General features: G+C 41.0%; 1 protein-coding gene across 1 annotated transcript in view; it reads right to left on the bottom strand.

Moving 5' to 3' along the window:
- Positions 1–18,577, bottom strand: part of LOC139412397 (protein kinase C-binding protein NELL1-like) — a 373,856-nt gene that overhangs the window by 235,154 nt on the left and 120,125 nt on the right. The window contains exons 6-7 of the mRNA XM_071159206.1: positions 10,936–11,008; positions 9,627–9,709 (exon numbers count right to left, since the gene is read on the bottom strand). Coding sequence (XP_071015307.1) covers positions 9,627–9,709; positions 10,936–11,008 — 156 coding nt within the window. The remainder of the gene's footprint in view (positions 1–9,626; positions 9,710–10,935; positions 11,009–18,577) is intronic.

Here is an 18,577-nt window from a genome sequence, read left to right as displayed (position 1 = left end):
CATTCCAGTTCATCTGTTCTGTTGTATCATTATTTCATGCCAAGTTTGAATATTGGCACTTTTCTAGCTTTAACAAGACTTACACATGTGCATGAGTTCTTTAAGAGACTTTGCATATCCTAAATGCTACCATTTCGTTACATTATATAGTTATTAATGTTACTCATTTTAAATTAAAAGGAATAATTTGCAAAAATATTGAACTATACATTTTCAGTGTACAAACTTAACAGAAACATTTCCTCTCTGGGTGGCCAAAAATAACTATCTGATAGCCACTTCCCTAATAGGTCATGCCTCCTGAAAATATCCTATGGAATACCTTAAAAAGACAGCTGCTGTGTGAAACCATCATGAAAGTTAATAAAAATACAACTGACAGTTAAATTAACCCATGTTTGGGTAATCCAAACAACCCAATTCACACAAACCAACTGGCTAGGTCAAAATATACCACTGTGTGTTCTGTCATATATTTACCCAACGCCAGTATTTTTTAGGGTGTACCCTCAGCATATACCTCACACACACACAAACATACACATACTCACAAAGTGCTTAACACACACATACTCACAAAGTGCTTAACTTCCGCCTAAAAAATACCCTAATCTAACTGCCTGTAGCTCAGGCTCAGAAGCAAGGATATGCATTTTCTAGATATCATTTGAAAGTAAACACTCTGAATTATGTGTAAATGTGAATTGTAGGAGAATATAACACAATAGATCTGGTAGAAGAAAATACAAGGAAATAAACATACGTTTTCTGTTTTTTATTGTTGCTGAATCTTTCAAATGAACAAGAACAGCCAAAACATACAGATAGGATGCTGGGGATGATTTGAATGAGGAACATAAGACGGCAACAATAGCTGAGCAAAGTTTTAGACAGATAACTTCCAAAAATGAGCGAGCTACATGACATTGAGCATGAAGTCACCCAGGTGTCCCACACAAATGTACCCACGTGGCCGAATTGGTACAGTGATACATTTTGAAGGAAATAACTATATACAAAATACATAAATGCTATTCTAACACACACCCCCCAAAAATATATAATAATAATAATAATAATTAAACATAAACTAATAACAAGGGTAACTATTTAAACATTTTCTATTTACAATATTGTGAAGACCCTCAGTCCTCTACACAATATTGTGCTGCTGGTGCCATGGCCCATAGCAGTCTCTTTCTGCTGTAAAGCAGTGGCTTACTAAACAGGTGGTGCAGGTGATGGGGCATATCCTGTGACAAGGGACACAATGACTTCTCCCTACTGTGCCCTTTTTGCCCAGAGGCACATTCATGCCTGCAGAGACGAATCTGGGCAGGTGAACACCACTGGTTGGAGCAGAAGGGACAGAGGTAGAGGGGACAGAAGGTGCTGAAGCAACTCAGTCTCACTTTCCCTATCAATTTCCTTGATAATTTGGGTTAAATCTGTATACTTAGCTTTTCCTGATTTATTCGCCATAATTTAAATATATAAACTTGCTGAAAATGCTATGGACTAGGTACTGCTATGCGTAACACTCGTGGCTCCGTCAAGTATGATTTGCAATGGCGAATTAACCTATTTTACGCCAGAGTTTACGACAAAGGCTGGTCTTAGAACGTATAACCATTACATATTGCCGTGTTCCTCCGCTCATTGGATATCGTCCATGATAGATTTCAAGATGATCAGTGGTCTTTGGGCCAAAATACAGCCAATCAACGATAGACCGGTCCTGCCATTGGTGTCTTCAAATTGGTTTGTTTCGGTCAATACGTCCCGGGAAAAGAACCATCAAGTATGGTTGTGTTAGTAACAACCAGAGGATTGCAATGAAACCAACCATGACTGGATAAACGTTTGTTGAGTGTGTGTAATTACCACGAACGCTTTGTCCAAAGTTTAATGAGACGGAAATCACGACGCAAGCATTTTACAAATGTTTCATGTTAGGCTATAAAAATGGATGTTATCAAACAAAACAAACATTCACTGTGTAGTTAGGACACTTGGCATTGCCACCAGAGGAAGATCTTCAAATGTAAGCGATTTATTTTATTGTTATTTCTGACTTTAATGTTTGGTTGGAAAATGCTAATAATACTTGTGTGTGCGGGGAGCTGTCCTCAGAAAATCGCATGGTTTGCTTTCGCAGTAAAACCTTTTGAAATCTGACACAGCGGCTGGATTAATAAGACGTTAATCTTTTAAATGATGTAAGATACTATAACAAATGGTGTATTTAGAATGTTAACGCTCTGCAGTTTCACCGGATGTTGGCCTGGTGGGACGTTAGCGTCTCACCTACCCTAGAGAGGTTATTTATTCAAATTAATGATATATGTACATTCATCCTTTTGCCAGTGTTAACTCAGTAACGCACACCCATCCATATTAACACAACTTGGTACACTAATCGCCTTGTACAATTCTTTGTAATTGACTGCTGTTACTTTTTCAGATTCCTAGTTGTCCTTTAGACATAATAATCTATTTTAAGGTGACTCTGAGTTATACAGTGCCTTGCAAAAGTATTCATCCCACTTGGTGGTTTTCCTAATTTGTTGCATTACAACCTGTAATTTAAATAGATTTTTTTATTTGGATTTCATGTAATGGACATACACAAAATATTCCAAATTGGTGAAGTGAAAACGAAAAAAAATAACTAAAACTGAAAACTGGTGCGTGCATATGTATTCACCCCCTTTGCTATGAAGCCCCTAAATGAGATCTGGTGCAACCAATTACCTTCAAAAGTCACATAATTAGTTAAATATAGTCCACCTGTGTGCAATCTAAGTGTCACATGATCACTTTAAGCCGTATACTCCACAGAGCTGGGCTTTGCGGAAGTGTCCAGAAAAAAAGACATTGCTTAAAGAAAAAAATAAGCATACACATTTGGTGTTCGCCAAAAGGCATGTGGGAGACTCCCCAAACATATGGAAGAAAGTACCCTGGTCAGATGACCAAAATTGAGTTTTTAGGCCATCAAGGAAAACGCTATGTCTGGCGCAAACCCAACACCTCTCATCACCCCGAGAATACCATCCCCAAAGTGAAGCATGGTGGTGGCAGCATCAAGCTGTGGGGATGTTTTTCATCGGCAGGTACTGGGAAACTGGTCAGAATTGAAGGAATGATGGATGGTGATAAATACAGGGAAATTCTTGAGGGAAACCTGTTTCAGTCTTCAAGAGATTTGAGACTAGGACGGAAGTTCACCTTCCAGCAGGACAATGACCCTAAGCATACTGCTAAAGAAACACTCGAGTGGTTTAAGGGGAAACATTTAAATGTATTGGAATGGCCCAGTCAAAGCACAGACCTCAATCCAATTGAGAATCTGTGGTATGACTTTCAGATTGCTGTACACCAGCAGAGCCCATCCAACTTGAAGGAGCTGGAGCAGTTTTGCCTTGAAGGATGGGCAGAAATCTCAGTGGCTAGATGTGCCAAGCTTACAGGGACATACCCCAAGAGACTTGCACCTGTAATTGCTGCAAAAGGTGGCTCTATAAAGTATTGACTTTGGGGGGTATAGTTATGCAATCTCAAGTTTTTATTTTTTTTGTCTCATTTCTTGTTTGTTTCACAAAAATATTTTGCATCTCCAACGTGGTAGGTTTGTTGTGTAAATCAAATGATACTGCCCCCCCCCCCCCAAAATTGTTTTTTTTAATTCCAGGTTGTAAGGCAACAAAATAGAAAAAATGCCAAGGGGGATGAATACTTTTGCAAGCCACTGTATATTTGAAAAATTGTGATGTGTCCTGCACACTGTTGTAAACACAAAATTCAAATTGGTGGTGTACTTTTCTGGGCAAAATTATAATTTAACTGTCTAATCTTCATCTTCTACCAGTTACTGATGGTGTAATCTGTCTGGTGGAGCCTACTGCCATAATAGACTCTTAATACTCCACTGATTTTTCGTAATGGATTAGAGTAGAAAAACAAAATTGTTCATTTTCATAACAGGAGGATGATGAAGACACCCTGTCAGCTGCCACAGAGAGGGAAGATACAGAGAGGCCTTTTGAGGTTTACACCTTAAAAATAACATCTAACAGTTGATGATAGTGTTGTACCATAATAAAACATTCACCCTCTTTTTCTCCAAAAATGCAGTGGATGATATACCATTTTGTAGCTCTGAGTCTCTATTTTTTTCCAGTTTAAAAACACAATTTTGCTACATAAGACTGATTTGAGCCGGTCAGTCACATATACTAAATTCATTTTTAAACGGATGGGTTTATTGGTGTTAAAATGCACCAGTTATGCTATTTTGGACCCGTAGGCTGCTGATGTCATGCAGCCTGTCGTTTTGTGTTTCTACTTTTTCACAATGACAAGTTGTACGTCGGAAGACAATAGAATCCTCATGATGTCACTAAGACAACTGTATATAGACATGTTGATAGAAGTAGTGTAAACCAGCCTTTTGTCTTGAAATCCTTGGTTGTACACTACCGTACTCACGGCTTAGCACATGGCCTCACATGTGAATTCTTTAATATATTGGTGGGGCTAAGGTCGAGAACGATGATGAATGAGTGTAGACAAAGAAGAGCTCTCCAGGAGGTGTACCAAAACATTCAAGGGCCATTTTCTAAAAAGTTGGGTAACAAGTTTATGACATTTCAAAGCAGAATTACTTTCCCATTTGTTCCTCAACTGCAGTGAATGATATACTAGCTCAAAGTCTCTGCTTTTATCCAATGTAAAAAACATATGAATGTCATCTGTTACTACATTATTGATTACATGAACCTTGTTTCTTAGGCTGCATATGTTAATGTGGGCTATTTATGGCACTTTTCTGGGATGATTGTTTTTAATACTTTACTCGGAAGCTTATCAGAAGTAGACATGCAAATTTGTTTGAACTGATTGTGCAGGGTGATACACACCTCTTCAGTGCTAACAGTATAGCTCTGGTTCATATGCATATGATTATAGCATACAATAGCTCTAGGATCAACAGAGGCATTCATGGCAGTTAAGGGGACAAAAATGAAGTTACTTACATTGTGTCTGCCAACACCCCTGGGATAATGTACATTTGCTGCAGCATTATAACAACTCAGTGATACAATGGTAGGGATTAACTGAACTGGTCTTGATGTCATTGTCTCAATACAGTCTTGAAATGCGTGGATAGAGTCCTGGAACCAAGATGATTTCGATGAACTCTGTGAAAGTGATTCCAACAGAGCTACAGTAATCTTTTAGACAGGTGTATACTGCCAGTAGCTTGCTGAATCTTTCACATCCACATCCCAACAACGGTACCGGACCTGAAATAATTGGCCCGATTTTGGGAATCTTTCAGTGCTAGAATCAGTTCTTTAAAATCAATTTTCTAGCCCTCCTAATGTTGTATGACCCTACATGGACTATGACAGTGTCAGTTCATGGCATCTGTCATAGAACGGTCAGAAGCAGCCAAGTAATGTCCTGTATTCGTGCCCCAGGATAGCACAGGGTGCAATGGCTGAGGAGATCCGGCCATTCTTTCACCTCAAGTGTTTTTGCAAACCCCTTGAGGACTTAAGGGAGGTGGGCCCGATGGACTCGAGCCGTATGTAGTATCCATTGTGGATGATGAATGGGCAGGAGCCTCAGACAGCCTCACGGTCAGATGAGGGTGGGAGCTCTGAGGATCTGAACACGAGGTAGAAGCCACCAGAGAGGGAGACAGAACAGAGGACTAAGGTGCAGGTACCTCTGGATCCAGGCCCGCAAAGCTGTTTCTGGTCTGTGTCTGGTCTGGACTTAACAACTCCAAGGAGGCCCCCGTTGCCATAGGACGCTGTTTCCGACTTCCACGGCGAGTGACATATCTCCATGGCTGGTTAGTTGGATTGAGAACAGGAACATCCCCCAAGTCATCCAGGAGCATCCTACTAGCTCCATTCTTCAGGGAAGGGGGAGACCCCTTCAGGGAGGGATCCCTGCAGGGTACCGTCCAGACGATTGTGGAGAGCCGACACGGCAGCGACACTTCCACCAGGCCAGAGTGGTGTCCGGCTACTGGGGTAAAAGAGAAAGAAAAAGTAGGCGGGTGTGGGTTCCCCAGTCACTTATGTAGGTTCACTACTTGTTTGCTAAGAGTAGCCACTTCGCTCCTGTAGTTCTCTGCAAGCAAACAGTTGCTACATTGAAAATCCGGGCGCTCAACATTGTCCCGGAAAAGCAACATAATCACAGCTCCTGCAGTGTTAAATGTTTCTTGAGGCTCCAGGCTAGCTAGGCTAGCTAAGCCAGCTAGGCTTAGGTCTCTCCTCTGTTTCGTCAACAACACACTCAGGGTTGAGAATGGTTTACGCCCCTTTTACTACCTCGTAACATCTATAGAGTAAGACGATGGGCCCATCCTCATTAGTGGGCTCTTACACAGCTTATGCAACAGGTTCCAGGACACACTAATTCACTGAGGATGAGGTCATTAAGGCATAAGCTCTGATCAACCCGTCGATTGAAAGGTGTTCCATGTTCTGACGGAACAGGGATTTGAGCCGTGAGCATTGGAGACAGGAGCTGTCCAAAAATTAAATATTTGAAACACAATTTCAAAATAATATGGTGATGCTCAGTATTTTATAACTTGATGTTAGATCGTTCCTCCATAGACTGAGGGGACTCCAGGGTGAGGAACTACCTAACATTACATTTTTAAAATACAGGACCACTACAGGCTGGCTTCGCCAGCACCATAGCACCAGCATCATAGGTGCACGACGGGACATACCAATCATGTGTGTGTGTGTGTGTGTGTGTGTGCGTGAGTGCCTGCATGAGTAGCATATATGCATGCGTTCGTACTCCGGGATAATATATTGAATACATAAGAAAATAGACTGCACTTGCAGTATACTCTATGCAAGATATGACATGCTACAAGATTGTCATAAAGTGTGTGTGTCATCCATTTCATGTCATCAACAGCACAAAATATGCATATACAGTGGGGCAAAAAAGTATTTAGTCAGCCACCAATTGTGCAAGTTCTCCCACTTAAAAGGATGAGCGAGGTCTGTAATTTTCATCATAGGTACACTTCAACTATGACAGACAAAATGAGGGAAAACAATCCAGAAAATCACATTGTAGGATTTTTAATGAATTTATTTGCAAATTATAGTGGAAAATAAGTATTTGGTCACCTACAAACAAGCAAGATTTCTGGCTCTCACAGACCTGTAACTTCTTCTTTAAGAGGCTCCTCTGTCCTCCACTCGTTACCTGTATTAATGGCACCTGTTTGAACTTGTTATCAGTATAAAAGACACCTGTCCACAACCTTAAACAGTCACACTCCATACTTCACTATGGCCAAGACCAAAGAGCTGTCAAAGGACACCAGAAACAAAATTGTAGACCTGCACCAGGCTGGGAAGACTGAATCTGCAATCGGTAAGCAGCTTGGTTTGAATAATTCAACTGTGGGAGCAATTATTAGGAAATGGAAGACATACAAGACCACTGATAATCTCCCTCGATCTGGGGCTCCACGCAAGATCTCACCCCGTGGGGTCAAAATGATCACAAGAACAGTGAGCAAAAATCCCAGAACCACACGGGGGGACCTAGTGAATGACCTGCAGAGAGCTGGGACCAAAGTAACAAAGCCTACCATCAGTAACACACTACGCTGCCAGGGACTCAAATCCTGCAGTGCCAGATGTGTCCCCTGCTTAAGCCAGTACATGTCCAGGCCCGTCTGAAGTTTGCTAGAGAGCATTTGGATGATCCAGAAGAAGATTGGGAGAATGTCATATGGTCAGATGAAACCAAAATATAACTTTTTGGTAAAAACTCAACTCGTCGTGTTTGGAGGACAAAGAATGCTGAGTTGCATCCAAAGAACACCATACCTACTGTGAAGCATGGGGGTGGAAACATCATGCTTTGGGGCTGTTTTTCTGCAAAGGGACCAGGACGACTGATCCGTGTAAAGGAAAGAATGAATGGGGCCATGTATCGTGAGATTTTGAGTGAAAACCTCCTTCCATCAGCAAGGGCATTGAAGACGAAACGTGGCTGGGTCTTTCAGCATGACAATGATCCCAAACACACCGCCCGGGCAACGATGGAGTGGCTTCGTAAGAAGCATTTCAAAGTCCTGGAGTGGCCTAGCCAGTCTCCAGATCTCAACCCCATAGAAAATCTTTGGAGGGAGTTGAAAGTCCGTGTTGCCCAGCAACTGCCCCAAAACATCACTGCTCTAGAGGAGATCTGCATGGAGGAATGGGCCAAAAGACCAGCAACAGTGTGTGAAAACCTTGTGAAGACTTACAGAAAACGTTTGACCTCTGTCATTGCCAACAAAGGGAATATAACAAAGTATTGACATAAACTTTTATTATTGACCAAATACTTATTTTCCACCATCATTTGCAAATAAATTCATAAAAAATCCTACAATGTGATTTTCTGATTTTTTTTTCTCATTTTGTCTGTCATAGTTGAAGTGTCCCTATGATGAAAATTACAGGCCTCTCATCTTTTTAAGTGGGAGAACTTGCACAATTGGTGGCTGACTAAATACTTGTTTGTCCCACTGTAGGCTCTGACTAAGCTCATCTGCAACCTCTTCTATCTCTCACTCACACACACACACACACACACACACACACACACACACACACACACACACACACACACACACACACACACACACACACACACACACACACACACACACACACACACACACACACACACACACACACACACACACAGCTAATTCATGCATGGAACTTCTATTCTCAGCTCACTCTCCATGACACTTTATATTAAAGTGTCATGGAGAGTGAGCCGGGAACCAAGAGGTTAGCAATTATTCATCCGCCACCTTCATCACCCTCTTCCCTTCCACCCCTCTATCCTTCCCTCCCTCATTTACAGACACACGGGGAGGAAAGTGCCATTTCTACCGGCTGCGTTGCTGTATAAGCAGGGAAGTCAGATAGGCTGTACCCCAAATGCCAACCTATTCCCCATATAGTGCACTACTTTTGACCAGAACCATATGGGCCTTAGTCCAAATAGGGACCAGGGTGCCAATTGGGATATTGACAAAGTGAGAGCTTCGGGTCCATTAAAATGAAGGAGACGGTTATTTACAGTGGAATGACACCAAGCCCAGGGCTGGCTGGTGGGCTGTCCTTGCTTCACACGCACGCACGCACGCACGCACGCACGCACGCACGCACGCACGCACACACACACACACACACACACACACACACACACACACACACACACAGACACACACACACACACACACGGTTGGGGGTCGTGCTGAGAGGAACATAATGTTCAGCACCTGTTAGTGTCCCGCAGGGCCGAGATGGCTGCCATTTAATGACACCACTGTGACCTCCGATCATACTTACCCTGTGTGTGTGTGTGTCTGTGTCTATTATATGACCTCTGGAGGAGGAAGAGAGGGCTTTGATACAAGGCTTTGTGTGTGTGCATGTTCATGTCCTCTGACTAAGGTCTCTCAGGTACAATGTTGGGACATAAAGCATCACACCACATCACTTATAAGGTTGCTTGTTTGAGGTCAAAATGCTATTTTTTTGAGAGTGACTGGTCACTCTCACCTTTAGGGTCATCTTGGCCAGCAGCTCCTGAAGGTCCATGATGCCTTGCACCAGGCTCAGGAAATCACTGCATGTCGGACAGCCTCAACAGGAGAAAAGGAGGGACAAAGAAAGACAGGAGTAGGAGAGGGGATAAAAGAGTAAAGGACAAGAGAAAAGGAAGGAGTTAGAGAGGAGGCAAAATAATAGAAAAAGAGAAGAGGTACATTTATACACATTTTACCAAAACAATGTTGCTCAAAATATAATTATATTTTATGACGATAACCAAAGCTAGAGAAAATTGAGTGATTGAACTCATTGGAAGTCTGGTTTTAATCTCCTTGCACTTCCTATCTTGCCACATGGCTCTGTTTTTAGAAGATTGTAGGTAATTACACTTTACACAATGTTGAATGCATGTTTGAAGAAAGAGAAATATACTTCTATATTAATATTAAAAAGCTTGTTGTCCTGCAGCTAATAGTGCTGTATTGGCTTCTCGGCTGCGGCACGAGTGCTGGTTCACACGAGTATCGATGAGTGTAGTGACAGACTATGATTACATGCTTTATTGATCAGCAACAGAGACAGTAGCATCGCCACAAATGCACAACACAAGCCCTGCATCTTGATTTGTTTGGCAATAAACAGGAGGTATTTAGAGAAAGAGAGAGCGAGAGAGAGAGAGAGAGAGAGAGAGAGAGAGAGAGAGAGAGAGATAGAGAGAGAGAGAGAGAGAGAGAGAGAGAGAGAGAGAGGAAGAAAGAAAGAGGGAGGGAGGTTATGATGACAGAGATAAGGGAAAAAGTGTGTGTGTGTGTGTGTGTGTGTGTGTGTGAGTGCGTGGGTGTGCGTGTGTATGCGAGTATGTGTGTGTAGGTGCGAGAGAAAGAAAGAGACAGAAAGAGGGAATGAGTGAGAGAAAGAGGGAGAGCGAGAGCGAGAACAGCTTATTCAGTGATGAGGGATTAGTAAGAGTAACAGGAGTATACCTAATGAGACATTCCAGGATGCCATATCCACTGTCTCTCAGTACCTCTTCACTTTTCATACAAAATTAAGAAGAGTACGGGAACAAGGACCAAGGAACATGTTGGAATAACCCGTCCTATGTCCTCAACAACAAGCTAATCATACCTAGCCTGTAATCATAAAGTACATCAGAGTAAGAGTGCTGATCTAAGATCTGGTCTCCACTGTCAATGCAATTGTATGCCAATTGTATGCCAATTGCAATTGTATGTCATTACTATCTAAAAGGCTAAACTGATCCTAGAGTAGCACTCTTACTTTTATAAATACGGGTAATAACAGTTACTCTACTTACTGCGATTGAGGTTGGGACATTGTGTGATGTAGCCGTTTGGAGCAAAAATGAATTTCACGTCCTGAATGGTACCCTGTGGGGAAGATGAGAAAGAAAAGGAAAGAGAAAGAGGGGGGGGGGAGAGAGAGATTTGATTTGATTTGGATCTCTTTGCGATTGAGGTTGGGACATTGTGTGATGTAGCTGTTTGGAGCAAAAATTAATTTGACATCCTGAATGGTAGCCTGTGGAGAAGATGAGAAAGAAAAGGAAAGAGAAAGAGGGGGGAGAGAGAGAGAGATTTGATTTGGATCTCTCTTAGTCCCCATTTGGACTAATCTTCCAAGAGTCCTTAAACATTAAAATACAATTTATAATACGAACACATTTTCACATATAACACACTATTACAAACATACATAATATACTTACATAATGACCCAATAAATACTCAATCTAAAGAATATTGATTCTTCATCTACTATAGTCCCACAAGCTTTCTATGTATTATATTTAAATTGTTTTAAAATAATGTTTACATTTATATATTGAAAGGTTTCTGGTTTGCTCAGTTAATTTATTCAATTTCTTTATTGCTCTAAATCGAAATGTTATTTTGCCTGGACAATCTACTAGTATTTACGGAATGTCTGTCTCTTACCAACTGAATACAGTTGTGAATAGAACTTGGCCATTTAAATTATGTATATTATGAACTAAAATAAGCATGTTTTTTTCAATTATCTTGTCGATTGATGACCAGCCAAGAACATTGCGTATGACTGCAACAGAAGAACCATATCTCCACCTTAAAACAATCCTTGCTGCTTTGTGCTGTGCATTCTGCAGCCTCCTAACTTCACTTGATGATGCATTTCCCCAGACCAGTAGTTCACCTGACTCTCAATTAATGCTTGTCTTATTTGCTTAAGACTTTTTCCAGTTAAAACACGAGAAAAGAGAAAAGAGAAAAATATCAACATTGAAGGGCTGATAATGACCAAAAAAGCAACTGCATGGGTCTAACTGGTGGTGACTAGTGGCTCAGTGCATGAAAGCCATCAGTGGAGTGTCAATCACTCTCATGAGGGAGGTTTGTGTGTGTGTGCTAATTAGATATTTTTTTAGATTGGTTTGGTTTCGGTTCGAATATGAAAAAAGTATCACATTTTCACGTTTAAATGCTGTAACACAGAATAAAACAATTAATAAAAATGCCATGATGATAGTGACTGTCCATTATTGTTTATCACTTATTAACCGTTATTTATTCAGATTACTTGAATAAAATATTTGTTTTATTTCATTACTTTATTATTTAATTCCAAGTCAGCATCTCATGTCTATAGAGCTGCTGCCTATGCTGTCAGACAAAATCACTATTTTAGTAGTTCTTCAAAGTAAATAAGGAATACTTTTATGACTGCTGAATATCAATTATAAATAATTTAGATCATGTATTTTCAGGCTCTTGAAGCAACTGGTTTCTATCCCTAGCAAATGCACGTTCTCTCTTCTCTGCTCCCTAGTGTACACAGGCAGTCAGTGGTTGTGCAATGGGTTATGGCCATTGTAGTCAATTACCACATTTCTGGCGCTAAACTATGTAGAATATTGGCCTGTTGGAAACTACAACTCCCTACCACATAGCACAGTCCAAGCTTGATTTGATGTATCTCTACAGACACTGCACATTGAGGTCACAGAAGAAGAAATAAAAAATCAAATAATTGAACCGACGTTGATCAATTATTTGCCCGGTATCCCCCCTACGGGACGTTTGAGCTAACGTAGGCTAATGTGAATAGCCTCCGAAGGATCGGACCTTTAATTCCAATTTAGCCTAAAATGACATACCCAAATCTACCTGCATGTAGCTCAGGACCTGAAGCAAGGATATGTTCTTGAAACCATTTGAAAGGAAACACTTTGAAGTTTGTGGAAATGTGAAATTAATGCAGGATAATGTAACACATTAGATCTGATAAAAGATAATACAAAGAATCTTTGAAATGCAAGAGAAAGGTCACAATGTATTATTCCAGGTTAGGCACAATTTAGATTTTGACCGCTAGATGGCAGCAGTGTGTGTTCTACATTTTAGACTGATTCAATGAACCATTTCATTTCTGTTCAAAATGTTGTATCAAGCCTGCCCAAATACATTTTCAAATCCATAACTGTCAAGGCTGTGGGTAACTGGTGAAAGGAGTCAGGCGCAGGAGAGCTGAGATGCGTGGACAAGGTATTTAATTCAAGAAAACACCAGTATAAACACAATACTAAGGTGCTGGAAAAATACCAGAAACATGAAATAAACGGGTGTAAATAACAAAACCGGGCAACAATATACCAGCCGTCAGATACAACAAAAATGCACACAAACATGGTGGAAACCAGAGGGTTAAATAATGAACATGTAATGAGGGAATTGAAACCAGGTGTGTAAAAAACAAAGACAAAACAAATGGAAAATGAAAAGTGGATCGGTGATGGCTAGAAGGCCGGTGACGTCGACCGCCGAACGCCACTCGAACAAGAAGAGGGACCAATTCCGGGAGAAGTCGTGACAATAACTGTGCACTCTCCTCAAACAATAGCATGGTATTCTTTCACTGTAATAGATAATTTAAATTTGACAGTGCAGTTAGATTAACAAGAATTTAAGCTTTCAGAAAATATCAGACATGTCTACGTCCTGGCAAATGTTCTTGTTACTTACAACCTCATGCTAAAAACCAAAAAATAACCCACATTTTGGTTAATTGCTCAGAAGTAGTTTGTGCATTTGTGCATAGTGTGCGTGGCGGTTCGTGTATGTGTGTGTCTGTCGCTGTGATGGTCCAACGTGATCTCAGAGCAGTTCGTATTATTCTGTATGTAAATCCGTGACACATTTATACTGAACATAAATATAAACGCATCATGCAACAATTTCAATGATTTTACTGTGTTACAGGTCATATAAGGAAATCAGTCAATTTAAATAAATTAATTATCTATGGATTTCACATGACTGGGCAGGGGCACAGCCATGGGTTGGTCTGGGAGGGCATAGGCCCACTCACTTGGGAGCAAGGCCCACCCACTGGGGAGCCCAGTCAAACATAATTAGTTTTTCCCCACAAAAGGGCTCAATTAAAGACAGAAATACTCCTCAATTTCATCAGCTGTCTAGGTGGCTGGTCTCAGACAATCCCGTAGGTGAAGAAGCCGGATGTGGAGGTCCTGGGCTGACGTGGTTACATGTGGTCTGCGGTTGTGAAGCCGGTTGGATGTACCGCCAAATTCTCTACAATGACGTTGGAGGTGGCTTATGGTAGAGAAATTAACATTAAATTATTTTGCAACAGCTCTGGTGGACCTTCCTGCAGTCAGCATGACAATTGTATGCTCTCTCAAAACTTCTGTGGCATTGTGTTGTGTGACAAAACTGCTCATTTTAGAGTGGCCCTATATTGTCCCCAGCACAAGGTGCACCTTTTTAATGATCATGCTATTTAATCAGCTTCTTAAAATGCCACACCTGTCAGGTGGATGAATTATATTGGCAAAAGATAAAGGTTCACTAATAGGGATGTAAGCAAATTTGTGCACAAAATCATAGAGAAATTAGGTTTTTGTGTGTCTGAAAAATTTCTGGGCTCATTTATTTCAGCTCATGAAACATGGGACCAACACATTACATATAGCGTTCATATTTTTGTTCAGTATAGTATGATACATGAATGTTACGTTCCGTATGGTATGTATTAATTTGTGGATGTCCATCATCCTTAATAGTATGACATTTTAAAATGTATAATTTGTATGATATGTCATGAATTGCAATTTGTGCAATATGTTACAGATTCCAATTCGTACATTAAGTTACGAATTCCAATTTGTTGTGGCTAAGGTTAGCTAGGTGGTTAGGTGGCTAACGCTAACGTCAGCTAGCTCTATGGGTTAGGGGTTAAGATTAGGGTTACAGTTAAGATTTAGGTTAAAAGGTTAGGGGTAGGGGAAGGGTTAGCTAACATGCTAAGTAGTTGCAAAGTTGTTAATTAGCTTAACTTCTTAAGGTATAGGGGGCAGTATTTTCACTTTTGGATAAATAGCATGCCCAATTTCAACTTCCTGCTACTCATGCCAGGAATATAAGATATGCATATTATTAGTATATTTTGATAGAAAACACTCTGAAGTTTCTAAAACTGTTTGAATCATGTCTATGAGTATAACAGAACTTATGTAGCAGGCAAAATCCCGAGGACTAACAGTTCAGATTTTTTTTTTTAGGTCTCTGTCTGTTCAGTGTGTTCTCATTGGGAAACAATATTTCTTAGGAACTTGTTTTCAGTTTCTACCGCTTCCACTGGATGTCACCAGTCTTTGGAATTTTGTTGAGGTTATTCCTTTGTGCAATGAAGAAGTATGGCCATCTAGGAACTGCGTAACACTGTTGAGAGTTGGGCAAGACTTGAAAAAAAGCTTGGTTTGTTGTCTTCCTGTATTGAACACAGATAGACCCGTCTTCAATTTGAATGATTATTAACGTTTAAAAATACTTAAAGTTGTTTTACAAAAGTAGTTTGAAATGTTTTGGCAAAGTTTACAGGCAACTTTTGAAATATTTTGTAGTGACGTTGCGCAATTTGGAAGCTGTTTTTTTCTGGATCAAACGCGCCAAATAAATGGACATTTTGGATACATATGGACAGAATTAATCGAACAAAAGGACCAATTGTGATGTTTATGGGACATATTGGAGTGCCAACAAAAGAAGCTCATCAAAGGTAAGGCATGTTTTATAATTTATTTCTGCGTTTTGTGTAGCGCCTGCAGGGTTGAAATATGCTACCCTCTTTGTTTACTGTTGTGCTATCATCAGATAATAGCTTCTTATGCTTTCACACCGAGTGTAGCTTTAATTTAGTATCTTACATGTGTGATTTAATGAAAGTTTGATTTTGATATAATTTTATTTGAATTTGCGCTGCATTTTCCCTGGCTTTTGGCCAAGTAAGATGCAAGCGTCCCCTATACCGTAAGAAGTTAAATGCTGAAGTTGTCCATGATGAGATTCAAACTCGCAACATTTGGATTGCTAGACATTCGCGTTATGCATTCACCCATCCACTACGACCTTCCACCCTCCTATTGTTTCTGGCTTAACCCTTGTGTGATGTTCATGTTTTTTTATTCACACAATGTTCGCGGGTCTGATGGACCCACAACATTATTGGGTTTTTAAAACAATACAGCCATAACAATTTACGTAAAAGTACTTAATACTAGATGTTGACATATCAATTGCAAGCAATATTGAACGCATACATGTTTAATACAGTATTTGCCATTTACCTCTGCTAGATCCCATTTATCAATAAAAGCGCTATTCATTTTTTTAAATAAAATGTGATTTTATTAACATCTCAATCACTTACTCACATATATAGTTACAGTAGGCCAAGGTAGGAGAGTCAGACACACACACATGCAAAAACATCACTCACACTTATTTCCGGTATTGGAGTTGTTGGTTCTGTGGGTCGGCCGGATGGGGCACCAGCATCCTCCTCCTGAATCCTCCTCACAATGGCTGTAGAAGCTTGGGTCCTATGTTGCCTCCTCTGGATTTGAGGTCTTACCAATGTCTTGCCCAGCTCCTCGAGAAAGAGCCGTCTCCTCTGGAGCTTCCCTCTGTTCCAGGCGTAGGGTTCTCCTTCTGCAGCTGTAGCCAGTCACCACTCCTCCTTTTGTGGCATTGTAATCCATTATGATTTCTGGTTTTTGGCATTCCAGTCCACAGATTCTCCCATCTCTATGCACCGTACTCATGAGTACCACATTTTTGCCTTTCTTTGGCACGTAGAACACAGGGATTTGTCGGCTGTGAACACAAACTAGAGGAATTGATAGGCTTGTTCCGTGTATTAAACAGCTAAGATGGGAGCTCTGGCTTGTGTTCTTGTACAGTTCCTACCATCGTCAGCTTCCTCTTGAGGAGCTCCTGTCCCAGCTTGTTTCGAAGTAAAAAAGTTATTGCATGTGATGTTGTGGTCACGGAGTCCCTGTGTCACGTCCAGGACAACCCACATCCCTTGGTTCTTCTCAGGGGCTCCTCCATCTGGCATCCCTGTATACACTTGCAAGTTCCAAGCACGTGATAAAGCAACATCACAGGCAGCCCAGATCTTGATTCCATATTTTGTGGGTTTAGACGGTGTGTACTGCCTGAAGGGGCAGCGGACCTTAAATGGCATAAGCTGCTCATCAACTTTAACGTTGGGCGCAGGGTTGTAAAACAGGGGAAGGCGGTCCACCCACTTGTCCCACACTGACCGGATTGCAGCTAGCTTGTCTCTCTGCCGCTGAGCTGGTCCGGTGTCTCAGTTATCGAAGCGGATAATCCTGGAAAAAAGTTTTCCAGAGACATTGCTGCACTGAAAGGTTCCCTGCCAGTTTCTGCATCCCAAAGGGATTCTGTGGATTCCCCATTTGATCTGAAAACAGCTGCAAGGATAAGAACCACAAAGTATGCATGTAAATGAGTTTGGTCCATCTCCTTCCATCTCCCTCCAATGTCATAATTGTCCTGTGAGGATCCGAATGGGTCAGATCAGTTTGGCAATGGATGACAGTAACCAGACCCTCTCTCACCGACAGAGGGGGAGGAGGGAGCTGCTGGGAGGTTGACAGTTCACACCCTGTTGTAAATTAAAGGAGAGGGTCTCCCTCTCCAAAATCCACAAAGGAATGTGCTTTGTCTCCAGACACTTTCCCCGCCAAAACTTTAACACGTTCAAAAGTGAATACTGGAACAATATTGCTAACATAAGAACATGGGGGTGGTCAGAGGTGACCTAAAGAATAATAATGTTATATGGGATGCTATTTTGTGATGTCATTTAAAATGTTGTAAAGGACAAACTGTAACTTGAAAAGTACATGTACTACATGTACGAAGTCTCAATCCTCTACATTGTATGTGAAATATGATTAAAGTATTTATGTTAAGACAGGGATGTGATTTTAGGAGCAATAACAGGATTTGCCTCCTATAAACGTTGCACAGTAAGTAGCCACGCCCCGAGTGAGGTCAGAGAGCGTGTCAGCCTGAAGGAATCGTCCCTTCTGACCATTTTGCATAAAATGATTGGTAAAGAAATTAACATTTAGAACAGAAAAGTGTGAAATGGGAGCTACACATTTGAAACTCAACATGAGGTGAAGAAAATAAACTCACCTCCCAGACCAGAACATCGCCAGGCTGCAGCTGCATGTGTAAAGTGGTTTTAATCCTGAATACCAACACGAGATGGAGGCGTGAAGCTCACCTCCCAGACAATCGCTGATTAGCTGTCCTAAGTCAAATATCTAGAAAAGTGAACTTAAGTGGGACCATTCGACAACTCTTCAACCCAACGTAGGCTAGCCTATCTTCCAAGGAGCATCTTCCAGAGTGAACAACAGTAGAGGACGGGAAAGGGGGGGAACCCCTTTTGGAAAATCAGAGCCTTACAAGCATGCCACTGTAAGGCCCACACCCTTCTTAAGAAGGCTTGGTTCTGACAGAGATAAACAGCGAACAAAGTCATTCACATGTAAATACATTCAGGATTTCATACTCCAAATGGCCAGTGGTTTGTGTGCAAAGTATATGATTACTGTGAGAATA

The sequence above is a fragment of the Oncorhynchus clarkii genome, chromosome 6, assembly GCF_045791955.1.
Source record: "Oncorhynchus clarkii lewisi isolate Uvic-CL-2024 chromosome 6, UVic_Ocla_1.0, whole genome shotgun sequence".
NCBI classification, from domain to species: domain Eukaryota; kingdom Metazoa; phylum Chordata; class Actinopteri; order Salmoniformes; family Salmonidae; genus Oncorhynchus; species Oncorhynchus clarkii.
The sequence above is the reverse complement of the archived record's forward strand: the minus strand, read 5'-3'. Positions and strand labels throughout refer to the sequence as shown.